This window comes from Elephas maximus, chromosome 16 (assembly GCF_024166365.1).
Source record: "Elephas maximus indicus isolate mEleMax1 chromosome 16, mEleMax1 primary haplotype, whole genome shotgun sequence".
NCBI classification, from domain to species: Eukaryota; Metazoa; Chordata; class Mammalia; order Proboscidea; family Elephantidae; genus Elephas; species Elephas maximus.
In genome coordinates, this window is record NC_064834.1 from 71,864,266 (window position 1) to 71,889,702 (window position 25,437).

Genomic DNA, 25,437 nt, shown 5'->3' on the forward strand with positions numbered 1-25,437 from the left:
AAATAGATTCGTGGCTGCCCACAGGGCAGAATTAGGAGTGACTGCTAAAGGGTATGGGGTTTCTCTTTAGCATGATAAAAATGTTCTCAAATTAGACAGCAGTGATGGTTGTGCAATTTTATGAATATCCTAAAAATCGCTGAAATGTTAAAAAGCTCAGTTTTACAGCTGAGGAAAGGAAGGTCCAGGCAGATCTGTGACTTGCTCAACACTACCCAGCTGTTAGAAATATATTCATCTATCCAACCAAACCATCTACCATTTTTCTCCTGTATTGCCCAAGGCCAGTCTTGTTTACTTAGACCATTTTCCAGCCTTGTGACCTTCAGGAACCTCAGGCTAAGCCTCGATTCCCTAATCTATCACAGAAGAGTCTTCTGGACCCAAGCCGGTCTAGAGCTTTAATTATACAGCACAAGCCAGAAGACCAATTTTTTGTTTTCAGAATGGTTGTTGGCTTAGTAATCCATGGCTGTTCCAAGCCTGTCAGCCATTTTCCTGTAACTACACATTTTAGTTTACTGTCTGTGGGGTCAAGGTCCTTCACACAAGATGGGGTGGAGACAAGATCCCCAAGGTGAGGGGACTGGAGTGGCTGTGGTGGATGAGGGTGGACCCTGTTCCACAGGAATTCACAGACCTCTCCTAAGGGTGCCGCTTTTCTGCCCTGCTTCTTGATCCGCCCTGTCCTGCCAGAGGCTACCAAGCCGGGTTTCAGAGGTAGTCCTTGAATATACCCTTCCTAGTTTAGCTGGTGGTGGCTATCCCTCCGTCGTGATCATTGGTGATTCAGTGGTAGAATTCTCCCCTTCCATGTGGGATGCCAGGGTTCTAGTCCCACCCAGGGCACCTCATGTGCAGCAAACACTCATCTGTCAGTGGAGGCTTGCGTGTTGCTATGATGCTGAACAGGTTTCAGCAGAGCTTCCAACTAAGACTGACAAAGAGGGAAGGCCTGGCGATCTAGTCCCAAAAATCGGCCAGTGAAAACACTACAGATCACCATGGTCTGATCTGCAACTGATCATGCTGATGGGGCAGGACCAGGCAGTGTCTCCATGCCGCACGTTTTGCATGAGGTTGCCATGCGTTGGGGGCTGACTCAAGGGAGCTAACAATATCAATCACTCCCTCACCAAGAACCCTGAAATCTCTTGATTCTTAGCAAATGAACAGATCTCACTATTCCAGGGCAATCACTGATTGTCACTAATCAACCAATTTCCCATTGGATGGGGTTGCCATGAGTCCGAATCAACAGCAACTAACAATAGGTGGGCAAGAAAACCCAAAAGTTCCATGATTCTTATCAAGTTCTGCCTGTATAAGTTTATTTGGGGCAGTTCTCAAAAAAAAAAACCCAAGATATTTTCCCTCTCATGGACCACATTTTTTTTCCCTTGATGACAAATGTCCCTCAAAATAATTCTAAATATAAAATGACAAACCACTGGCTTAGGATTCTTGCCTGCCCAGCTCGCTGAAATGGGCAAAAAGATCAGCACTTGCATTCTTGCATTATAATTTCCGTTGTCTACTAAAAACCATAAATTGCCCGTCAGCCTCAAAAGCATAGAATGTGGACATTGTTCTTCACAACGTGAATCTGTGGATCCTGGAGCCTCCCGTTGAAGATACTCCCGCTACCGGCACACCCCTTCCATCCTCCACCCTGGCATGGGGATTCCACAAGTGCGAACGCCCCGAGGACTTCACTCACCACCCTGGGAACACCTGCTTCACAGGTGACACTTCTTCCTGACTGCTTTTGCCTACCTGAGTTTTTTCATCACATTCTTTGGGGTGGAATTAAAGCCCTGCTCTTCTGATAAAGACATGGAAGCACAGATGACAAATGTAGAACCAGGACAGTCGCCCACCCTCCCGATTCCCCATGAGACCCTCGCTCCCCCACTTCCAGCCTCCAACCCAACAAAGACCCTGAAGACAGTGCTTTATAACCACCAAGGGCTCCAGAAGATTCCAAGAGCTTGGGTGAAGTTCAGAAGTCGGTCTGCTTTCTTCTCCTCTCCTGGTGCTGATGAGGCTGGCCAGGAGAGATCACGAAATCTCAAGGGTCATAGAGTCACTTTTGGTAACAGACAGGCAAAACTCCATTTCCCTCTTCAGATTATTGGTGGTATGACTATAAATAGTTTAAATTGTCCAAGTGGAGGATTTACTTTGAAATTTCACAAAGTGTACTTGGACAATTTAAACTAATTATTTATAGTCATACCACCAAAAAGCCTGTCTAGAAGGCTTCAAGACCCCCAGGTTCCAGATCTCCTGAACATCTCCCATCTTCGACAACTCCCATCCCTGCACCTCCCTGCTTGCAAAGCTCTCATTTAACTTTTTCTCACTTGCTCCCCAGTGAGCAGCTTGGACCCAGAAAGGAAGAATGACCCCACAGAGGTCCCAGTAGGCAAGCGAACCAGGGCTTGGACCAATCTCTTCTATTTTTCCATCAGATCAACCTGCCCCAAGTACTACCGGCCAAGGCCGAGCCCTCTGGCACGTCCCCTTGTTTGCAGCAAACCAAGAATCTTCCCAGCTCTGCCTTTCATGCAACCATGCCGAAGAGCAGTGAGTCCAGACCTCCAAGCACAGGAAACCATTTGGTAGGACACAAGTATTAAAAAAATAAGCTGCGTGATGTTTATTTTGTCTTGTTAACATTAATATCAGTAGAAACATTTTATTGTCAGTATAAAAATTAACAGGTTTTATTAAATACTTTCTCCAATTTCTGAACACGTAAGATCAGTGTAATCTGCATTCATGTTGCACGGCTATAGCAAGGTGAGTGGATGTTTCAGAAGCAAAACACAATACTTTGATACAGAACATACAATATGGCGATGCTTTGTCTGATGTCGTCAGTATCTGGCCGATCTTTTCAAGAGGTTCTGCCAGAATGAGATGGAAGCAATCCCTTAAAAGATGGAAGGATCCCCAAAACTATCAGCAGAACAACTCTGGGTTTCAACTTCCAATTGCAGGACTTGAAGATCCCAAAAGGCTTCCCGAAGAACAAAGAATCTGGAAGCCATTATTCACTGAAGGGAATACAGGCTAATCGGATTAACGTGCAACTTGGGGGCAGAAGACCAGCTGCCAGCAAAGAAGTACATTCTGCTGTCATCTCAACTAAGCTGCGTCCTAGAGCAGCTTCTTAAGAAGACACTGGTGCTATTTGTCCTGGGAAGTACAGTTAGACGTTACACAGGCCCAGTGACAGAGCTGCACATGGAAGCAAAACACCTTCTCCTTGACAGGTTCTTTCAGGATGGGCATTCAGCTGGTTAAGAACAACGACCTGACAGCAGAGTGTCAACGCAAATAAATTCAAACTTCATTCCCCCCTCCAAATTAGTCAGATACTGTCAATATTTCTCTTTTCAAAGGATCTGGCAACTAGTTAAGTCTGAGCAACAGATTAACCAGCCCACATCTTGCCCGCATAGGAATGCCACTTAAATTACAAAAACAAAAACTATAAATGATTAATTGTTTTGTATATTACCGATTCATTAATAAATTAATGTTATACCATTTTCCCTGAAAGCAAAAGTATTTCTTCCACCTCTGCTCGGTGAAAATTAAGAAATTCTGTGTCAGAACAGCATTTTAGCAAATAGTTATTTAAAAAAAAAAAAAAAAAGACCAATTTTCTAGGTGCATTGGGACGTCCATTTAAAATCAATACAAAAAATAATTCATTGTAAATATATAATATATATTTATACATAATTTGAATATATTTACATACATCCAGCACCTATATACTGCATTTGTGCTCTATTAAGTGTGTGCTGACATATATTTTCTCCAATTATTACAAAATTAACAAGGAAGGCAGAACACGCGTTCGCCTTGAGTCCAATGGGTCCACAGCCAGTACCCATCCATCGCCTGGTGGCGGTGGGTCCGAGGGGCCGTGTGGTGGGCCCGAGGCAGTCCATCGTCCCATAAACATTCTTCTCTTCTGGTGAAGATTACAAATTCTCAACTGTATAGCTCCTTACACGTGTGCCGATTACTTTTCCAATTATTTACTCCTCTGATCCATATATACAAGTAGAGACAACAAGTCCCCGTGCTTAGTGTAGGTAGGTTCCTGGTGGTGTCCTGTTTGGAGACAGGGGGACACCTGCATTCATGTTTTAACACTGCCATTTATGTGTGGATACTGAGGAAGGCATGGTTCATAAGGCATGGGATCCGGAGAGAAAACAGAGTCATCTCCTGAAGAACAAGAGCTCCTTGTGTCAGGATAACTAGGTGAATACTGTTCAAGAGGCTGCGTGAGGTCCAAGTAGTCCTGAAAGAAGGGGAGAGAGACGTTTTATTTCATCTCGGGTCAGGATAACAAGGTGAATACGGTTCAAGAGGCTGCGTGAGGTCCAAGTAGTCCTGAAAGAAGGGGAGAGAAGAGTTTTATTTCAAACGCAGGCTCTTGAGATGCTGATATCAGAGTTGGGACAAGACAGGGCTCCCCTTGAAGCTTTAAAGAGACCCAGCCCGTGCCAGCTCTTCACAGAGACCTCCCCAAGTCCCTGACTTTATTTACCCTAGGCAACCCTTAACTTGTCTTTTATAACCTCTTAGGAATAAACTAATGGCAGCAGAGAATAATAAAATCTTGTTGGACTGTGGGTGTTGGGCAGTCAACTCGACTTAAACTAGTTGCCACTGAGTTGACTCCAACTTATGACCACCCCATGTGTGTCAGAGTAGAACTGCTTTTCAGAGGATCTTCAATGGCTGATTGCTTTGGAAGTAGACTGCCAGGCCTTTCTTCCAAGGGTGCCTCTGGGTGGACTTGAACCTCCAAGCTTTCGGTTACCAGCCAAATCTGTTAACCATTTGCACCACCCAGGGTCTCCCCAGCCCAACTTACTCAGACCTAGATTGACTTGCTCTCTATACATACACTTCTTCCAACAGTACATGGTTCAAGTTCAAGCCCCAGCAAAAGTCAAAGACATAAGGTGTTGTAGGTGCCCAGGCCCTCTTTAAACAGCTGAGATTATGAGTTACATTTTAGTATCGTAGTGCCTAGGATGATTCAAGGGAAGGCTCCCTTAGTCAGTGGGTAATTTAACAGATGTAATTCATTACTCTCAGAAACTCTCCAATTTGAAAATGCAAACAGGTTCAAAAAGGCTCGGAAATACTCATGTATGTTGAATCCATAATGGGCTGTTAAAGAGAAGTTCAGGAAAATGGAGGTTAAGTTTCAAAGTCCTGAAGGTTTGATATTCAGAAAGTGCTACTCTGCTCTCCAGAGCACCCCTCGGTGTGGCTGTGGGGGACGAGCCCACTGACTTAGGACAGGGAGAGAGATGCCTGGGTAGCTTTAGAGGAGGGGTCAGCAAACCACAGCCTACATGCCAAACCAACCGAATCTGGCCTACCGCCTGTACCACCCATGAGCCAAGAATGGGTTTTACATTTTTAAATGGCTGAAAAGCATCAAAAGAAGAAGAATATCTCAGGACATTAAAATTATATAAAATTATAAAAATTCATAGACACATAACAGTCAAAGCTCAGGGTCCATAAATAAAGTTCTACTGGAATACACAGGCTCATTGATTTAAAGTCCACGGCTGCTTTTGCACTACAATGGCAAGGTAGCATCAGTAGGACAAAGACCGAGTGGCCTGTTAAACTGAAGATATTGGTTCTCCAGCCTTTTACAGTGTGCTGACCCCTGCTCCAGAGCTACAAAAGATGTCTAACCTGGGGACTTCTAGAGCTCCCCGGCCCAACTGAGCGGGCATGTTGGGGTGGTTCTGCTCACATAGCCCCAAAAACCAGTGACTATCCTATGACATGTGGTTTTGCTGAGAAGGGGGCAAAAAGTGCAGACCACAGCACAAAGAGCCTCAGCGTTATCACAAAGGAGCCCGCGCAGAATGTTGGCGACCATACGTTTCTAAAAGGCAAGAGAAAAAAAAAACCTCACTATAATTCATCACCAGGGTTGGCAAGAGACGAGGTCCCTATCCAAGACGGGGGTTGTGTCAGTTCCAACAACATCAGCATTGCCCACACGACTGGAAACAAACACGCCCACCACATCAAAAGACAGCTTTTTGCTTACAATGATAAAAATGAAATTTTGTCCTAAATGGAACCATTTTTCTCGAGCATGTGGTAATGATTTTCAGAAGGAAAAGAAACTTCGACTTTTATATCCTTTAGACAATATGGCATTCTGCACTTTGCATTTTAGGATACTAGATACAAATTTCAGTCTGAACGGACCCACTTTACACATAAGTATATAAGTAAACAGCCCTGAACAGGGCCACGGGATCATTAAAACGGAACTTTGGTTGTTTTTTCCCAGTTTCCAAAATGAAGCCATAAACCTTCAGATCTGATAGGAAAAAATAGGGGTATCTGTGGATTCCAAGTCTAGGGTTAAAGGAACTTATAGTAGAAACAATAATTTTGGCAGGAGAAGAAAGTTTGCTTTTTTTTTTTTTCCCCTTTTCCCCTTTCTTGAACTGTTCCTTTCCTTTCAACTTCTGAAGGTCAGCTGTATTCATTTAAACTCACCCTCCCCCTGTATCCAGCACAACCAGGGTCAGGCTCAGGAGATAAAGTTGCTGGGTTGAGGCTTCCTAGCACCACATATAATTTTTTTTTTTAAATCACTCTAAAGTTATTTTCTAAGTCAGAAATTAAATGTATTATTTCCCTTAGTCTAGAACCCTTGGGATCGTATTTTAACTTTAGTTGTTGTTAAGACAATTTTTTTTTTCCTTCTGTTTGAAGAAATACAGCTCTGCATTTTCACTAAATATCTCAAATTGATTTTTCTCTCTCATGGGGCTTTATTGGACTTCATCAGTTTACTGTCTTTCTGATATGAGCAGACTAACTTTTATGTCCTTCAGAGCACCACTACCACCATCAGTTGCCATTGACTTGGCTCTGACTCAAGGCGACCCCATGTGTGTCAAAGTAGAACTGTGCTCCACAGGGTTTTTAATGGCTGATTTTTCAGAAGTAGATGGCCAGGCCTTTCTTCTGAGGCACCTCTAGGTGGGCCTGACCCTCCAACCGTTCGGTTAGCAGTTGAGCGTGTTAACCGTTTGCATCACACAGGGACTCCCCCCTTTGGAGCACGCTCTTTCCACAACCATAAAGGCATGATGAAGCGGCCATCGAAACGGGCGAATTCAGGCAGGAGTGACGAAGTGTTTCTTTAGTTGGTAAAGACTGCAAAGGCCTTATCATAACAAAAGGTGCACATCTTCACTTAAGAAAACATGTAAGCCATCTGTTATAGGAAACTGTGTGTACCATTACATACATGTAGAAAGAGTCCACGAGCCACACTGCATGATCACCTGTGACCATGCAGAATGGTGCCATGTGCTATGTAAGCTGAACTTACAGCTTCTGGTACCCAGTCAGGCTAATCTGTAATGGGGTATGTGCAGGCCTCACGCCCACGAGCAGGGCACAGGCTCAAACCAGCCATACGCCCTGCACCCCCCTCCAACGCAAACCCAAACGCTGCATTTGAACACTCCCCCACTCTCCACTCTCCTACACATACACACCCTGGACCCGCCACCCGCCTACCCCAAAGCCACAGTGAGGTGTAGCCTCGGGCACGTCCTTCTGTCTGGTTTTGTGAGTCAGAATGGACAAAATGCAGTTCCGAGAAATCAGGGCTTGATGGGAACACACAGCTTAACTCTGTCTGACCCCTGAGAGAAAATGATAAACTCCACCACAGACCCCAACACGGCAGGCTGCGTGTAAAAAGCTGGGCTTGTCTCCCAAGCCAGGCAAGGACGGCAGGCTTCCGGAATGAGGTTCTTTCTTACCTCATTGGTTGTGAGAGTGAGAATTCGATCCAGGTCTTCCACCAACTGCTTGAAGGTTGGTCTCTGTGAGGGCACCGCATGCCAGCAGTCCCTCATCATCATGTACCTGCAAAACATTGGTTTCCCTGGTGAATTAACCTTGCAGGGACCGGGGGCAAGGCTACAGACAGGTTTAATAGGCAATATGGAGATGTGCCCTAAATTACAGGAATGTATCTCGAACTTTCCATGCAGCGAAGTTAGGTATTCATGTTCCCTAAGGACTCACTGCCAGGTTGATTTAAAAAACACCCCTTTACACAAAACACATTAGGAACACACCTACACCACGGAGAAAGACACGTTTATAGGTTTTCCCCACTGGCTTCTGGTATCTCGGTTACAAAGTGACATATCACAAATGGGATCAATAAACCCACAACTTTAAGGCAATTCTGAGGTCATGGGAAGAGTCACATTTGAGCGGGCTGGCCTTCAGGTCACCAGCATGCAACCTGTGTCAACTGAAGTGGCTTTACCTTATCGGCCTGACACTTCGGGTTTTAAGATTTTAGCCGACAAAGATTCCTCAGTTTAAAAAAACGTAGTAACAAAGCCTGGAAACCACAACTTTAGGGTATGGTTCTGATGAATTAATTCACCATTACCAGGCTGCATAGGAACTTCCTGATTAACCCTACGTTCCCAGGCCTTATCTGGACTATGGGTTTCGACAGGCCCTCTATGTTAGAAAAGCAATAGGAATGGCAAGGGACACAATCAATGCCTTTATATAATAGACTACAAAATGTGGCCATTCATCCGATGTCTACTGTACACCGAGAAGCACTCATGGGATTATGGATATAAAATCCCCATGAAATGATACACAATAGTCTCCAGTCTTGGGGACAATTGCTCTTCTTAGTTAATCCTGGCGGGGGAGGGAGGGAGCAGAGAGACTTCTTCTTAAAGCCACGATTTTACTGCACAAGACACACGCCACAAACACAACATAATTTCACTTCGGGTAGGGGGTATGCTTTCCTAGAAGCCAGCTAATGGTTTTATACTCCGATCTGGTGTTCTGAGGATAACAACTGAACTAAGTTTTAATTCTCTGTGCTAAAATATGGGTAAAATATTAATAACCGGGTACTAGTCAAAAAAAAAAAAAAAATTTTTTTTTTTTTTTTTAGTTCAGTCACATGGAGGATAGGTAGTTGATATCAAGCTAGAAATTTTCAATGGTCAAAGGGAGGTTCCAGAAATATCCATACTCCACTCACCATGCCAAGGCCAAGCACAAACACCAAGGACAAGGGTCACTGGTCCTTTAATCCTACACTCTACAGGGGCAGCCCAATGGCTTTCTAGCTTGTTTGCTGACCCGTGTGTAAGGGACAGCAACATATATCTCCTGTCATTCTGAGGAGAGACAGCAGCACAGACAGCAGCAGAGGGAGACACCCTGGCTCAGCCTGGAACGCGGGAGCCTCTGACGGGCAGCCTGACTCCCTCTGTGATTTAAAGTCCGGCTCCATACACCTCAGGATGATGTTACTTCTTTTGGACAAGCAATGGCTGTCAGTGTAGCTATCTATCTCAGTTCTGGGAACGAGCCCAGAAAAGCTCAGCCATTCCTCTTCTTCTCAGAGTGTGTTTAGATAGTCGAGCCCTAGAGAGCCGAGATAGAAGGCGCGTCACTGGCATGGCCACGCCACAGCGGCCCCAGCGGGGAGACAGGTCCTTACAGCTCACTGGTGCAGTTGGCCGGCTTATCCATCCGGTGCCCTTCCTTAAGCAGCTTAAAAAGTTCCTCCACGGGAATCCCTGGGTAGGGTGAACCCCCTAGAGTAAAGATCTCCCACATCAGTACCCCAAAGGACCAGCTGCAAAGAGGAGAAAAAAACATAGCATTACTTACTGATCCTAATCACAGACCGGTTAAGAAAACAAACACCCACTTGCTTCTTATGCTCAAAGACAAATGACTCAAGCCTTCCCACAGTCCACTCTGTGTGCCCTTGCCTGCCCCCAGGAGGATCCCCCAAGCCACGAGGACATAGGGATGTTCCAAGGGAATGTTCCATCAGTATTCAAAAAGGCAAACCTCAGCATCGCTCTTCCACAAAGGTGTTCTCCTCAAAAGCAGCATTGCCCGTGTGAGGACTGCAACACTCAAGCTTCAAAGGCCTTACACGTTCTCGCCCGACTGTCGCACCTCCCAGTGTGCCTGACTCAAGGGTCGTGAGCTACCCCGGGCGGCTGACAGAATAAGGCCAGCCAGCTCAGTCTGGGAGATAACAGGGCCCTGCTTGGCTGCGGAGGCCTCCAGGCACTAAGGGTTTGGGGCTGGCTGAGGTCACAAAGGGAGTTAGCAGAGGGCTGGGATGAGGATGGAAGAATTGGTGCCCCCAGGCAGATGGGTTTCATTCACCAGAAACTAAAAAGGTCTCACTGGGCAGCATTTACACTGGTCCTTTCAGAGAGTCCCCCCGGAACATCCTGAGCCTGGTTCAGGAGAGTCACACCCCCAGGAGAATCAGGCAGAGAACTCTGAAGGCACCCATGTGCTGTAGCCATGGAAACACACACTGTTTATTAAGGAGCCCCAGTGGTGCAACAGTGAAGTGTATGGCTGCTAATCAAAAGGCGGGTGATTCAAACCCATCCAGGAGCTCTGCAGAAAGACCTGGAGATCTGCTCCCATAGAGACTACAGCTGAGGAAACCCAATGAGGCAGTTCGACACTTACATGAGATCGCTAACAGTCAAAAATTGACTTGATGGCACCCCACAACATTCTGGGGGACAGAATGAAAGTGTCCCCCAGTTTTCTGCAGAGCAGAAGAGGCAGCAGGATACAGGCAGAAACAGCCTCTGTGCCTCAGTTTACTCACTGCAAACATGAGAATCACACTGCCTTCCTCCTTGGGCTTTGAGAGCACCCACTTGCTAGCATGGAATCTGTGCCTACTGAATAAAAAATGACTCAACCGATTTTTTCTTCCTTTTTATTGTGTTTTAGGTGAAAGTTTACAGTGCAAATTGGTTTTTCATTCAAAAATTTATACTCAAATTGCTTTGTGACCCTGGTTGCATTCCCCACAATGTGTCAGCACTCTCCCCCTTTTCCTCCCCACCCTGGGTTCTCCGTGTCCATTCGTCCAGTTTTCCTGTCCCTTCCTGCCTTCTCATCTTTGCTTTTGGGCAGGTGTTGGCCATTTGGTGTCAAATACTTGTTTGAACTAAGAAACACGTTCCTCGCGTGTATTACTGTTTGTTTTACAGGACTGTCTGAACTTTGGCTGAAAGCTGGACTTCAGGAGCGGCTTCAGTTCTGAGTTAGCAGGGTGTCAGGGGACCATAGTCTCGGGGGTTCCTCCAGTCTCTGCCAGACCAGTAAGTCTGGTCTGTTTTTTTCGTAAATTTGAATTTTGTTCTGCATTTTTCTCCTGCTCTGTCTGGGACTCTCTATTGTGATCCTCAATTTTTTTTTTTTACTTTTTCTTTAAAGCTTTCTGTTTTGCAATAATTACAGACTCATAGGAAATTGCAAAAACAATATAGAGAGGTACCAGGTACCTTTCGTCTGGCTTTCCCCAATGGTAACATCTTTCAATTGAATTTCCAAGTCTAAACTTCTAAAGCATCAGTACACCATGAGAGAAACATTCTTTATTTGTGCTGGATTTCTCTGATGTTACCAAGGGCGCTGAGCAAGACCAGAATGTGAACCACAGCGAGCTGGCCCCATGGAAGTCACCTAAGCTGACCATGTTTCACCCGACTCTGCCCTCTAAGAACAAGCCCAGGCTGGAGAGGGGAACAAAACAAACCACTATCAAGTAGGAAACATTTTGGGGTTACTTCTTTAAGGCAGTGAAGAGCATGCCTACAGCTTGGTAAGTTAGATAGCAGCTTCGTAGCTGCACATCCTTGAATGAGTTTGTGGGGGCGCGGGGGGAGTGGACACTTCCACTCTGGCAGAAGGAGGTTAGTGGTCCCACCTCCCCTGTGCTTTGAAGCCAGGCAAATTAGTAACAGAGCATTGGTTGCCAGCCTACCATAAAACCCGTCCTTTCTAAGGCTGGCTCCCGCACCCTCTATGAATGCGTGAGATGCGGCAGGCAGCGAAGGCTGAAGGAAGGACGAGAATGTACAAGATTTTTGCAGCTCCACCCGATGAAGAAACCAGAGAAAAAGGGAGTCACTTACACATCGCTCTGATGGGTGTAGACTCTATCAAAGAGGGCTTCAGGGGCCATCCACTTGACTGGAAGTCGCCCCTGCAAACGTGGAAGAACACGTGAAAACCAAGAGATTAAAAACGAGTTTATTTAGCAGGTACAACAGGGTTATTTTTACAGTTGCCACTCTAATCGTTTTCACTGGTCCTTCAACAGGGCAGAAATAAGGTCCCCTAAACCCGCTGCTGTCGAGTGGGCTCTAAATCATAGTGATCCCATGGGACAGGATAGAACTGTCCCACAGGGCTGCCAAGGCCGTAATCTTTACAGGAGCAGACTGCCACGTCTTTCCCCTATGGAGCAACTGGAGGGTTTGAACCGCCAACCTTTTGGTTAGCAGCCAAGCACTTAACCATTGCACAACCAAGGCTCTTTTCACTCATAATTACCCAGTGCTGTCAAGTCAATTCTGACTAACAGTGACCCTACAGGACAAAGCAGAACTGCCCCATAGGGTTTTCCAGGCTGTAATCTTTATGGAAGCAGACTGTCACATTTTTCTCCTGTGGAGCAGCTGGTGGGTTCAAATCGCTGACCTTTTGGTTAGCAGCTGAGTGCTTAACCACTGTGCCACCAGGGCTCCTTCCACAACAGGGTTGAGGCCTGATTATTTTAAGAATTGTGACTCTACTGGTTTTTACTGGTCCTTCAAGAGAGGACTACAGAGTGATGTGCGCAGATTCGGGCACATTAATGACATGCCATTGCCTTGGTTTCTTGTTGTCATATCTCTGCCGCACACAGACACACCCTGACCAGCTTCCCAGCACTTGCCATAAAAGTCATCAATGAAGGGCCTTATGAAAAGCAGAGACTGCTGACTATTACATATACAAGAACGTTTCACCTTTATTAACAGTACCCTAAACACAGCCCGCACCACGCGTCTGTCAGATTGTTGTACCGTGGTGGCTTGTGTGTTGCTGTGATGCTGGAAGCTATGCCACCAGTATTGCAAATACCAGCAGGGTCATCCATGGTGGACAGGTTTCATTGGAGCTTCCAGACTAAGACAGATTAGAAAGAAAGGCCTGGTGACATCTACTTCTAAAAATCAGCCAATGAAAGCCTTACGGATCACGAGAGCGTATTGTCCGCGTAGCGCTGGAAGATAAGCCCCTGGGGTGAGAGGCACTCTACAACGGCCACAAGAGTAGACTCAAACACATAACCGTGAAGATGGCGCAGGACTGGGCAACACTTAGCTGTTATGCATAAGGTCACCACGAGTAGGCGCCAACTCGATGGCAAGTAATCACAAAATACAGGCTAAGACTGCTTGTTGAGAAGGTGACAAAGAGTAAGCAAAAGAATAAAAATAAAGGGCGGAGCCATGCAGCCTTGTCAGTACCTTCCAGCTCTGAAAATCTACAATCTTTTATCCGGAACGCTCTGCCCGCCCCCTCACCACACTCCCACCATAGACTTACATTCGTGGTCTTTTTGTAGTAGTCTATATTGTTGATGTCTCTGGCCAGTCCGAAGTCTGCTATTTTCATCACATTGTTTTCTGTTACCAAAACATTTCTGGCTGCTAAGTCTCGATGAATACACTGAAATCAAGAAAGACAGGAAAGAAAGAACCCGTTTCAAAAAGCTCCGTGAATAAATAGGAAATGCACTCCTATCTTATACTGCAGATAGAAAACGCATCCTAAGTCAAAAACGGGTGTTTCGTTTCCAAAATAGAGGCCCCCATCATTTCAAACACCAAAAAAGCCAAACTCGCTGCCGTCGAGTAGATTCCGACTCATAGCAACCCTATAGGACAGAGAACTGTCCCACAGAGTTTCTAAGGAGCGCCTGGTGGATTCGAACTGCCGACCTTTTGGCTAGCAGCCTCAGCACTTAACCACTATGCTACCAGGGTTTCCTCAAAGAGCAAAGGTGGACAGAATCAGTGTGTCCCCTTTCATCCACAGAGCGACCCAACAATACTGGTGTCTCCCTCTGCTGCACACCCAAATGGCATTAGACTACCCTAAAATCTTTGATCTCAACACCTGCTCTCTTCCCCTCAACTTTTGAATAGTTGGTTCAACCCAGCTGTCCCTTCTTCTTCACATCCTGGACCTACTCCTCAAATACTCTATTTCCTACCCTGCCTCTCTTAGAAAGTTTATGAAACCAACCAGCGGCCGTCAAGTCAATTACGACTCATGGCGACCAGAGCAGAGTAGAACTGTGTGTCCGAGTAAAACTGTGCCTCGTAAGATTTTCAAGGACTGATTTTTCAGACGTAGATCACCAGGCCTTTCTTCTGAGGTGCCTCTGGGTGGACTCAAACCTCCAACCTTGCCATTAGCAGCCAAGCGCATTAACCATTCGCACCACACAGGGACGCCAAACAAAGTTTATGAAGAACCTCTTAACTGTCAGGCCCCGGCGGTGTCTTCTAAACACTCATTTTTTCCTCTCTGCAGCTTCTGGGACACTGCTGATTTTCTTCCTCATTTTTGAAAACCATCTTTGTGTTGAGTTCTAACCCATCCCAACTCTTTTGGCTCACTCTCTCTTTACCCCTCAGCCTTTTGCTGGTTCCTCTCACCCTCTGTTCCTTAAAACAGAAGCAGCATTCCCTTAATTGTCTACGTTTCCATATTCTCATGGCTCCAACTCTCCAAAACACAAAAGATCTGCAAGTTCACATGTCCACCCTGGCCTCTCTCCCCAGATCCACGTTCTTGATGGGACATGTCCCCTTAAAGCCCCAAATTCAAGGTCCCAATTCCCCTAATTCTTCTCTTCGTCTCTCTTCATTGGAGTCCCTCAATAGTACAAATGGTTAACTGAAAGGCTGGCAGTTCAAGTCCACCTGGGGGTACCTCAGAAGAAAGGGCTGGCAATCTACTTCCAAAAAATCAGACACTGAAAACCCTATGGAGCACAGTTCAACTCTGATATATATGGGGTTACTAAGGGAAAAAAAAAAAATTTTTTTTTCCTTATAAGAGAATCGACTGGATGGCAAATGGTTGGTTACTCCCCGAATTCTCCCCTTTGGCTCTTTAATTAGGGAGATACACAGTTGGAATTCTCTACTCATTCCTTTCAAGTCCTGTTGGTTACAACTCCAAAGTGCCTCTCCACTTTGTCCACCTTACTCCCTTCCCACTGCTAATTCCACAGTGCAGACCCTCATCACCACCCAGACCCCTCCTCGTCCCCACACGTGGCCACATTGCCTGCCTACCAGATCTCCATGCTTCTAAGCTCGGCCCATTTCATCTTCCATGCTTCCCACAAATTGTATGTCTGGAAGAACTGATGGTGTCCTTTCCTGGCTTACATCATGGCTAATTCGACTATGAGTGTGTCCACAATCTCAGCCTAGTTCTAGGGCAGCACCTGACCCACACAAAGGGGTCAACCTCTGGGTGCCCACTCAACATCTGCATAGGGGCTGACGTACCTGCTACAGGGCAGCTGACTTACAGCCTTGCTACTCATTCTATGGCCTTCAAAAGGTCAAGTTATTGTACCAGCTATTTTTTTCTTTTCTACAAATAATGTGCTTTTGTAAACTGTTAGAAGTGTTTTCACTGTATTGTTAATATAACAAGATTTCATCATGATACATGTTAACTTGGATCCAAAATCATCGCCCCCTATTTTTGGAAGAGGTAAGATATAAAGAAGCAAATAAACATCCCCAAAAAACGCTTGTACACAGGTCATTGGCGAAGGTTAACTATTATATGGAGGATAGCGTGCTATCAATCCACCTGGTGAAGCTGAAACGGGGCTGGGCTCTGATGGACACTGGAAAAGTCAATTCCAGAAAGGAGCAAGCCAAACTATCTCTGCAGTATAAAAGAGAAATAGTTTCATTCCAGCCTCCCATCTCCTGACCATTTCTTGTTTCCCTCTGTTTGCTTCCGTGCCCCTCTGGACTGGCTAAGATAGAAATGGGAAAGAGGAAAACCACACAAATGTGCCCGTTTCTGGCCAGACAGGAAGCGGGGAATGTGAGAACTGCTCCCAGAAGCTGGCTGTTCCCTGCGATCTCCGGCGGCCGGATCTGGAGGGGGCTGGAGCCCTGTTCCCGCTTTTGGAGGCCTCTTCAAATTGAACTTCCAAGCCCTGGGCCAAGCTCTCCTGGTGATGTGCTCCCTGCAGACTCCAGCCCTGTGTGTCTGGCAAGCTGTGTGGTCAGGACATTCTGGCTTCCCATGCACTCGGCTCCGACCACACATCAGGGACCAACGGACAGACGCCATCGACGTCACCTCCACCATCTTCTCGGCCAGAGCCCGAGTCCAGCACAAACCCCCTCCTCTCAGGGTGCTAGGAAACACCACAGCCCACTTCCCAGGCTGAACAAGAAAAGACTTGGAGCCACCACCCGAGAAAAAGAAAGCAATTCAAGCCAAGCCAAATTCCTATCATCTGCAGAAATCAAGAGTTGTTCCCCAGCACAGAGGACTGACAATTTTACACTATTAGGACCCTGGGACTGTTTGCAATTCCATTTTTCAACTAGCTGAAGGCATTGGGTCTCTAAGGACTAAAAGCCCGATGACCCAGACATTGTGCTGGACACCTTCGCATACCTGATCACATTTAATTCCCATGGCAACTTTATGAGGTGGGTAATATTGCACCCATTTTACAGATGGGGAAGATGAGGCTTGCTTTAAAGAAAAAAAACTGTTCAAGGCTAACACCTAGGAGGTTTAACTTTTGGGATTTGGTTAAAAAAGAAACTTAGGAAGTTTTGAGCTAAAGCTAGCAAAGCTTTCACAAGTACACATGAGGCTCACGTATGCCATAACCTAACTGTGTCACTGGGTGCATCTCAGGGTCTCTTCACTTGTCTGTTGCCCCCATGCACCTGAGAGCAGCTTGTGGGCAGGTACTACATGTTCATCTCTATATTTCCAGCACTTGGCACAGAGCCTGACTCATACACGTTTACTGAACTGAATTCATAATTACAATACATCAGCAATCAGCCCACTCGACAGCCCTCTGCCCTTTCCTTCCAGGAGGCAGGTCTGCAGCAAGCTCACTGCTACCCATTGTGGGGGTCTGGTGGGGATTAAAAAAAAAAAGATAGGCCAGGATAAAAGGGACCTGACCCTTTCCCTGCTTCTTCACTTCATTTTCCATCTTCGTGAGCAAGCCTTCCATTTTTGGAAGCCGGCTCCTCCCAAGGAGAGCATTCTTAAGATCTTCATCTACTACCGGTTTAAACCTGCTCCAGGTCCTTATTTCCAGGTGGCCTTTGAATCATGAAATGTCCTAAGGACACACTCTTTCCTTCCTTTCATCCTGGGCTGTTATGCAAAGTAGCAGTAATGACCCCACAATGCATTAAACCTATTTCCATCTAGTCAATTCCAACTCATAGCAACCCTATGGGAAAGAGCAAAACTGCCCCATAGGGTTTCGGAAGAGTGGCTGGTAGATTTGAACTGCTGACCTTTTGGTTGGCAGCCAAGCTTTTAACCACTGTGCCACCAGGGCTCCCACGCTGCATTAAGTAGTAATAAAGGCCTTTGGCACACACCCATCTCATTGGCCCTCCCCTAAGAGACAGGTAGGGCTGATCGTGCCCCCTTAATAAAGAAAAATTAAAAAAAGAAAAAAAACGGCTCAGGTCTAACACCTAGGGGTTTAACTGCGTTTGGGATTTGGCTAAAAAAGAAACTTAGTGCAGTTTTGAGCTAAAAATAGCAAAGCTTTTACAAGTAGATGGAGGCTCACCAATGCCGTCATCTAACTGCATTTCTGTGTACATCCCAGGGTTTCTTCGCTTGTCTGCACCCCACACACTTACATGGGAAACTGAGGGCAGGAGAATGGGGCGCAGTTTGGTGGAGAGCCCTGGAGGCCTGCGCATAGGACCAGCCCCTTTGCTCCGTGAACCTGCGTGTCCCCATACTGGAAATGAGGACAGTGATTCCGACAAGCCTGGGCTCCAATCTTTCCTGTCACCTCCTCACAGTCCTCAGCATCCTTATCCATGAAATGGGGATTCCAGCCACACCTATTCCAGAGTTGTTCTGAGGGACATTGTAAGATACTGGATGTAAAATGCTTGCCACAGTGCCCAGCACTCAAAAAGGGGTACCGTACCCGTACCTGCTGCCGTCAAGGTGATCCCTACTCATAGCGACCTCATAGGACAGAGTAGAACTGCCCCCATAGGGTTTCCAAGGAGCAGCTGGTAGATTCGAACTGCCAACCTTCTGGTTAGCAGAACTCTTAACCACTGCAACACCAGGGCTCCCAAAAAGGGGTAGTGATTAATAACAACAATAATCACTATTATCACAACGCCATCAATAAGGGTACGTCCATTCTGGAATGCTAAAAGGACATTTCGTCCATTCCATGGAGTTCATTGGACTCTTAGTTCTCTTTCACTGGACCCAGCAGCTCCAAAATGCGGAAGATCCCTGAGTGCCCAGGGCTGGCAGTGGACAGTGAGACCCGCCAGGCCCCCATGTGCCAGACCCAAAGTCCACGCCTCTATCGCCTGCACTTCCAGCCAATCTCTAGATTCTGAAGTTTCTTGGTTTTGACTCCAAGCTTCCATCCTCCCTCTCAGTCTGCCCAGGTGGCCTCATCCATCCCGTGACTTTAAATTACCCCTTCTTTTGCTGGCTACAAACTAACTCCGCCCAGACCTCAGGGCTGAGCTTCAGCCTGTAGCTCCAACTTCCTGGCTGATGTCTCACCTTGATGATCTCTGTAAAGACATGTACAAGATGAGCTCTTGATTTCCCACCAAGGCCTATTTCTCCCCCAGTCGCCCTCATTTGGGAAACGGTGCCACCAGCTACTTTCTCAAGATGGAAATCCAGGAGTCATTTTTGATCTTTCTCCCCCCAACGCCCAATACCTGGTCAATCCACTACCTGTCCTAATATAAACATATATCCCAAAGCAATCTGTTTTTCCACATCTTCTGCACAATAATTCTGGTCCAAATTACATCCCCTTTCTCATGGACTCACTCGCTTCCAATCTGTTGAACAAGCGGCACCAAGAGCAACATCCACACTCCCTGCCTGGGTCTTGATGGGCCAGCATAACCAGGTCTCTGCCTCATCTCCAGCCATTCCTCATGCTCTTCTCTCTCTGCACCATTTCCCTCCCTAGACTCTACACACACTGTACCCCTCTGCCCTGACCACCCGAGTGCCCCTCCCTGACCACCCGAGTGCCCCTCCCCTGACCACCCGAGTTCCCCCACTATCCCCAATAATGTACCACTGGTTTCCTCCACAGTGCCTTTCTCTACTTACATGTTTTTTTTAATGGTGGTAAAATATATATAACACTTGCTGTTTCAACCATTTTTATGTGTACAATCCAGTGACACTGACTACACACACCAAGCTGTGCGACCATCACCATTATCTGTGTCCAAATAACACTGATTCCTTATTCCACATGCACTGTCAATCCCTCCTACTGTCGCCCCGTGGTTCCTGCCCCAAGAGGTCGAGGACTCTATGTCCATTTGTCCGTCTCACCTCAGTGCCTGCCCAACTGAGGGCCTGAGACATCAGAGGTGCTCAGGGAGTATTTGTTGAAGGAATGAATAAAAGAGCCAAGCTAGCCCTCCCACTACCTTTGTATTAGTAGCAACGCCCTGGGTGGTGCAGTGAACGTGCTCAGCTGCTAACCTAAAGGTTGGAGGTTCACGTCCACCCAGAGGCACCTCGGAAGAAAGGCCTGGCAATCCACTTCCGAAAATTCAAGTCACTGGAAACCCTATGGAGCACAGCTCTGCTCTGACACACATGGAGTCACCATGAGTCAGAGTCAACGTGACTACAACTGGTTTAACAATACTCTCCTGGGCATAAAAAATCCTTCCCCTCTCCCACAGAGGAAAAGCATGGAGTGGCCATGACCAGAGGCTCAAAACGAGCAGCCTACAGATAGACTGCTACCAGCTCTTGCTTTAGGAACATTCTAAAGCTACAGAAAAGGTGAAACAGTGTACTAGATAGCCATGTCTGTCAGATTTACTTTTTATGCGTGCTCTCTCTCCACACCCACACCCCCCTTCCATACGTCTTAGGGCTGAACCATCTGAAAGCAAGCCACAGATATCACTAATAATTCACGAAACACTTCAGCACGTGTTTCTCACCTTAACACCATCCCATGACCACCAGCCCCCAAAGTTAACAATGACACAGTAATATTATCTAATCTACAGTGCATAATCAAGTTTTAATTGTTCATAAATGTTTATAAAGGCTGCCCTCCACAGTCTGGCCCTATCCGGGACCCCATCCAGGGTCAAACGTTACATTCAGTTCCCAGGTTCTCTTTAAACCAAAAAAACCCATAACTGTCAAGTCAATTCCGACTCATAGCAACCCTAGAGGACAGAGTAGAGCTGCCCCATAAGGTTTCCAAGGCTGTTTAAGTCTTGACGGGAGCAGGCTGCCACAGCTTTGTCCTGTGGAGCAGCTGGTGGGTTTGAACCGCTGCCCTTTCAGATAGCAGCCAAGCGCTTTAACTGCTGTGCTACCAAGGGCTCCTCAGGTTCTCTTTAGTCCCCTTTAATCTGAAACGATCTCCCCACCATCTTTTGTCATTCATGACACTGATATTCTGAAGCAATGTCTTGTAGAGCATGTCACATGCAGGATCTGTCTCATCGTTGCCTCGTGATTAAGGCGTTGTTGATTGGCAAACCCCACTGTGTACGTGCGCACAGGCACACACAACCACGCAACTCAAAACTGGTTTTTAATTAGTTTCCAAAATCTATAAAGCGGGAGATGTTACAAGAAAATCCGACAAAGTCTTTTGTTTTGTTTTCCCATCACCGCCCTCCATTTCCAAGAGCTTTTCATCACCCCAAACAGAAACTTTTTGCCTGTTCGGCAATGACTCCTGCTCCCCTCTCCCTCCCACCCAGGTAACCACTAACAAACCTTGGTCTCTATGCACTTGCCTATTCTAGGTAGTCCATCTAAATGGGATCATACAATATTTGTCCTTTTGTGTCTGACTTACGTCACTCAGCATAGTGTTTTCAGGTTCATCCATATCAGAGCATATACCAGAATTTCATTTCTATTTAAAACTGAGTAATATTTCATGATAAGTATACACCACGTGAAAAAGTCTTAAACTTCAGACTCTCTTGGGAAAAAAATAGAACAGAAAATGTCGTGACTCGGGGCTCGGTTTCTGCGTGGCCATAGGCACTGTGCTGCCCGCGAATCCTCCACTCAGCGGGGTCTGATGGGGCTGCCTGGCTCCTTCTGCCAGGGCCCCTGTGGGGACCTGAGTCTGTAACCCTGTCCCAGATTCAGGCAGCAGAGGTCCCCGGGTGGGAGAGGCTACGCCCCCTCCCCCCAGGGCTCTCACCTTTTCAGGGACCTGAGAAATTCCTGCCACTGTATCCAGGTGTCCAGGTACAGACGAGCTGACCTTGCCTCTGCCTAAGGAGAGACTTCTGTACCTCCCTCTCCCAGAATGGGGCTGAGAGAGGGTGTCTTTGGTTCTCAACGCCCCGGAGGACATCTGGACACCTGTCTAACTGCTTTCAGAATACCTCACATGTTTGAAGTTCCACTGTAAGAGACAAGCTTGGAATGCCTGCGATTCACCTCAGGGGACCTGGCTGACTTCTAACCGTGGAGGGTCACCCACTGAATCAGACGAAATAAACCCTAGTACTCAGGACTCAATGTTCTAAAATTTTCCTTCACATCATCTTCAGTCTTAGAATACAGAACGCCATTTCAAACTCAAAACCCTAAACACAAGACCCAATGTCTGTGGCCAAAACCTTCATAGCCTCAACACAAATGATGCCAGAAAACCATCAGAGTTAGACGGCATGCCACCTAAACCCATGGTTCTCCACCTCCGGAGAGCCGAGTTGGAGGAGGGCCACACCCGGCCCTGTTCTCAGGGAAGAGTCATCTTTTCTGCCCACGTCTGAAGTGCTGCTATAGGTTACGAGGCTGTTTGGCTTTTAAGGAGTTCATTAAACCCTAACGTGAATAATGCAACAAATATTTTCCAGGTTGTACAAGACATGTGAGGGCTTGATTCAGTGAATAAGCACATCCCAACTGCCTACATTCTTCAAAGACATTTTTAGCTGGATCACACCCAGCCAAGTCGAATGTGAAGGACTCACTTTTTGGGAAGCCAAGTACTCCATGCCTCTGGCCAGCTGGTATGTGCACGACACCAAGTCCTTGAAGGTCATCTGTTCCTCAGGAACGCGGTTGATGTCGTAGGAGTACTCCATCCCAGGGGGCCTGCGGGCACGCAGGTACTCGCGGAGGTTACCCTTCGAGGCGTACTCCACTATGACAAAGAGTGGGCCTGTCGATGGAGAAGACAGCTCCCTAAGGCAGGGAACCCAGGATCTGCCCATGGGCAGCTCAGCAAGTGATTCTTAGTTATTATAGCCCAGTACTCTTTGTTTGGTTCTTCTAAATATTTAACATGTGGAGAAGCACACAAACTTAGAATACTCGCATTGTAAGCTCCCCAAATGATAATCAACACTTCATCATGACAGCCTCAAAAGTCTTCAAAAAATAAAGCAAAGATACAGTTGGCATGGTCTTTCACCACCATTCCCACACTCTCACCAGTACCCTCCTCAAAAGCAGCTGCCATCATAAATTGGATCCCACCAGTATGTCCTTCCAATTCATTTTAAATATTTTTACACCCAGACATGTATTCTTTTTAATCACATAAGTGAATGAGATACAGCTCTGTAACACTTTTTACCCACCTAGTATCCTTGTAGAACTCAGTTAGGCTGAGAAAATAAATCCAGATGTTTCTATTATATAAACACACCACACTGGGTTGACCCATTCCCCTACTCACGGGCACTTACACGGCTTGCAGTTTGGGGCTACAGACAACAGTGCACAGTGAACACTCCTGTACAGGTTTCCTTATACACATGTGCAATCAGCTCTCCATGGTAGAGACAAGAGGCTGGCAAACTACAGCCACAGGCCAAATCCGGCCCACGGCCTGTTACTGTAAATACATTTTTTGGGAACACGGCCAGGCCCGTTCACTTATGGATTGCCTATGGCTGGTTTCTCACTACATCAGCAGAGATCAGTCGCTGTGACAAAGACCGTCTGGCCTGCAAAGCCTAAAATATTTACTTTCTGGCCCTTTACATAAAAAGTTTGCCAGCCCCGATAACAGGCCTAAAACGAAAAGCTACTAAGTAAAAGACAGGCATTTTGGAGTTTATTAATGACTATTGGATTGTTTCTCAAAGTGCCAGTAAGTACAACAATGAGAGAAGCTGGGGTCTCTCTCCCCTAAGGAAGATAATAAGCTCCTTCCTACCACTGTCCCCTCTTTTTACCCTACTCTTGGAAGCTTGGCCATCGTTTGCCCTTAGCAAGATGTCAATGCCTCTACCCCCATAGGGAGGGAGGAAAGACCCCTGCAACCAAAACATAGGGTCTGATTTGGAAGACCGCCCTCGGCACATATAAAACAAAAGGGCGGGTCAGGGGACGGCCTTTTCCAATCCACACTTGTGGTCCTGACCTAGAAACGCCAGACTCCTCCAGCCCCCACAGCCCCCTTTGTGCTTGTGGCTGGATACCTCTTCCCCAGGGGATTTAAAAGGAAGTGTAAGCAAGCATTTGAGGTGCCCCGGGCGCGGGTTCCAAAAGCCCAACAGTTTCTAAAATGATTCTAACATTACACCGCGGAGTGTTTGCAGGAAAGCACTTCTCCCTCCTACTCACCATCCTGCGTACAGGCTCCCAGGAGATTGATGATGTTTTTGTGTTTTCCAATCATCTTCATCATCTCCATCTCTGACACCAGATCAGAAAGGTCTTTCTCTGTGGCATCATCTGCAAACATCAGGAAGTTAAAAATCAGTTCATTTCCTTGAGCTCATCGGCCATCACTGTTGTTATCAGCTGCGGTCGAGCCAACCCCCGCCTCATGGCGACCCCACACACAGCGGGGATGGACCACCACTGTGATCCACAGTTTTCACTGGCTGATTTTTGGAATTGGATCACCAGTCCTTTCTCCCTAGTCTGTCTTAGTCTGGAAGCCCCACTGAAATCTGTTCAGCATGACAGCAACACAAGCCTCTAGTGAGGCTCCAGGTGGCTGTGCTTATGGTGCACTGGCCAGGAACTGAACCCAGGTCTCCCGAGTAGAAGGCAAGAATTCTACCAGTGAACTACCACTGCTTCTCTCCCATCACTTTAAAAAAAAAAAAAAAAAACACTGTTATTGAGTCATTTCCGACTCAGAGTGACTCTACAGGACAGAGCAGAGCTGCCCCATGGGGTTTCCAGGCTGTAATCTTTACAGAAGCAGACTGCCACATCTTTCTCCCGCGGAGCGGCTGGTGAGTTCAAAGTGCCAACCATTTGGTCAGCAGCTGAGCACTTAACCATTATGCCATCAGGGCTCCTTTTGCCACCGCTATTAGATGCTAAGAACCTGGTTAAAACGGTGTGAAGCAGAAATGACTTTCCCAATTTTCTAGCCTCACCTCCATCAATTATCAGCGAAGGGAGAAAGGTCCAACAGGACTCTGAGCCGCTCCATGTCAAGCAGCTGATTTGGGGTCAGTGGGGTCCAGCCCTCTGATGCTAAGGCCAGTTCTTTTCCAGCAAACTTCACAAATGGGAGCATGCTTCCCCCTATCATAAAATGGTCCTATTCTCTGGCATATCTGAAGTGCCTTGGGAAACCACATCCCACACGGTGCCTGAAAGCAACACCGAGAACATGGAGAGAAAAGGACCAAGATGGGAGCATCTCAAATCTCTACCCAATTTCTCCAAGAGTTCCTGCCTGCCCCGAACCCGCTCGGCCCTGTAAGCATTCACAGATAGGCTCAGGGCCCACCCTGTGACTGTGCGCAAACTGAGTGCGTACAGGTGCATTCGAAGGGGACGGAGATCCATGGTTTCCACTGGCTTCTCAAAGGGGCTGCGATTCTCATCCTAAGAAAAAGTTTATAAACCTCTCTTTATCATTTCCAGCAGGAATGGCTTACGTCCAACGCCATGGGCTCACAGCTAGCTTCTAATAAGGCAAGACTCTTCCCATATGCCCCTCTTCAAGCTAATTCAACACGGAAAAGACCTGGGCATATTAAAAAAAAATGAAACAGGGACACAAACAGGAACCACGTTGAAAAGAAAGGTGTTTTCAGCTTCACAAAACCTACACTGATGGTCTTAGACAATGAGCCTCCTGCCACGCAGGGGGAGGCTCACCGGTGGATCCACGTCTCCACATGTCCTCCTCTCTTGAGGCTCTCAGCAGCAAAAAAAAAAAAAAAACAACACGCCACAGGGCTCTGAGGCTAAGGGCTTACTACGTCCTAA

General features: G+C 46.7%; 1 protein-coding gene across 10 annotated transcripts in view; it reads right to left on the bottom strand.

The window, feature by feature from the left end:
- Positions 1-2,655: 2,655 nt before the first annotated feature.
- FGFR2 (fibroblast growth factor receptor 2) overlaps positions 2,656-25,437 on the bottom strand; it is a 119,187-nt gene continuing 96,405 nt past the window's right edge. For 9 of the 10 annotated variants that reach the window (XM_049854697.1, XM_049854695.1, XM_049854703.1 and 6 more), the window contains 7 exons: positions 23,824-23,934; positions 22,221-22,411; positions 13,522-13,644; positions 12,060-12,130; positions 9,593-9,730; positions 7,860-7,965; positions 2,656-4,327 (listed from right to left, as the gene is read on the bottom strand). In XM_049854697.1, coding sequence (XP_049710654.1) covers positions 4,163-4,327; positions 7,860-7,965; positions 9,593-9,730; positions 12,060-12,130; positions 13,522-13,644; positions 22,221-22,411; positions 23,824-23,934 — 905 coding nt within the window. In that variant the 3' untranslated portion in view covers positions 2,656-4,162. Of the gene's footprint in view, positions 4,420-7,859; positions 7,966-9,592; positions 9,731-12,059; positions 12,131-13,521; positions 13,645-22,220; positions 22,412-23,823; positions 23,935-25,437 lie in introns of all 10 variants that reach the window. The other variant, XM_049854698.1, reaches the window with a different exon arrangement.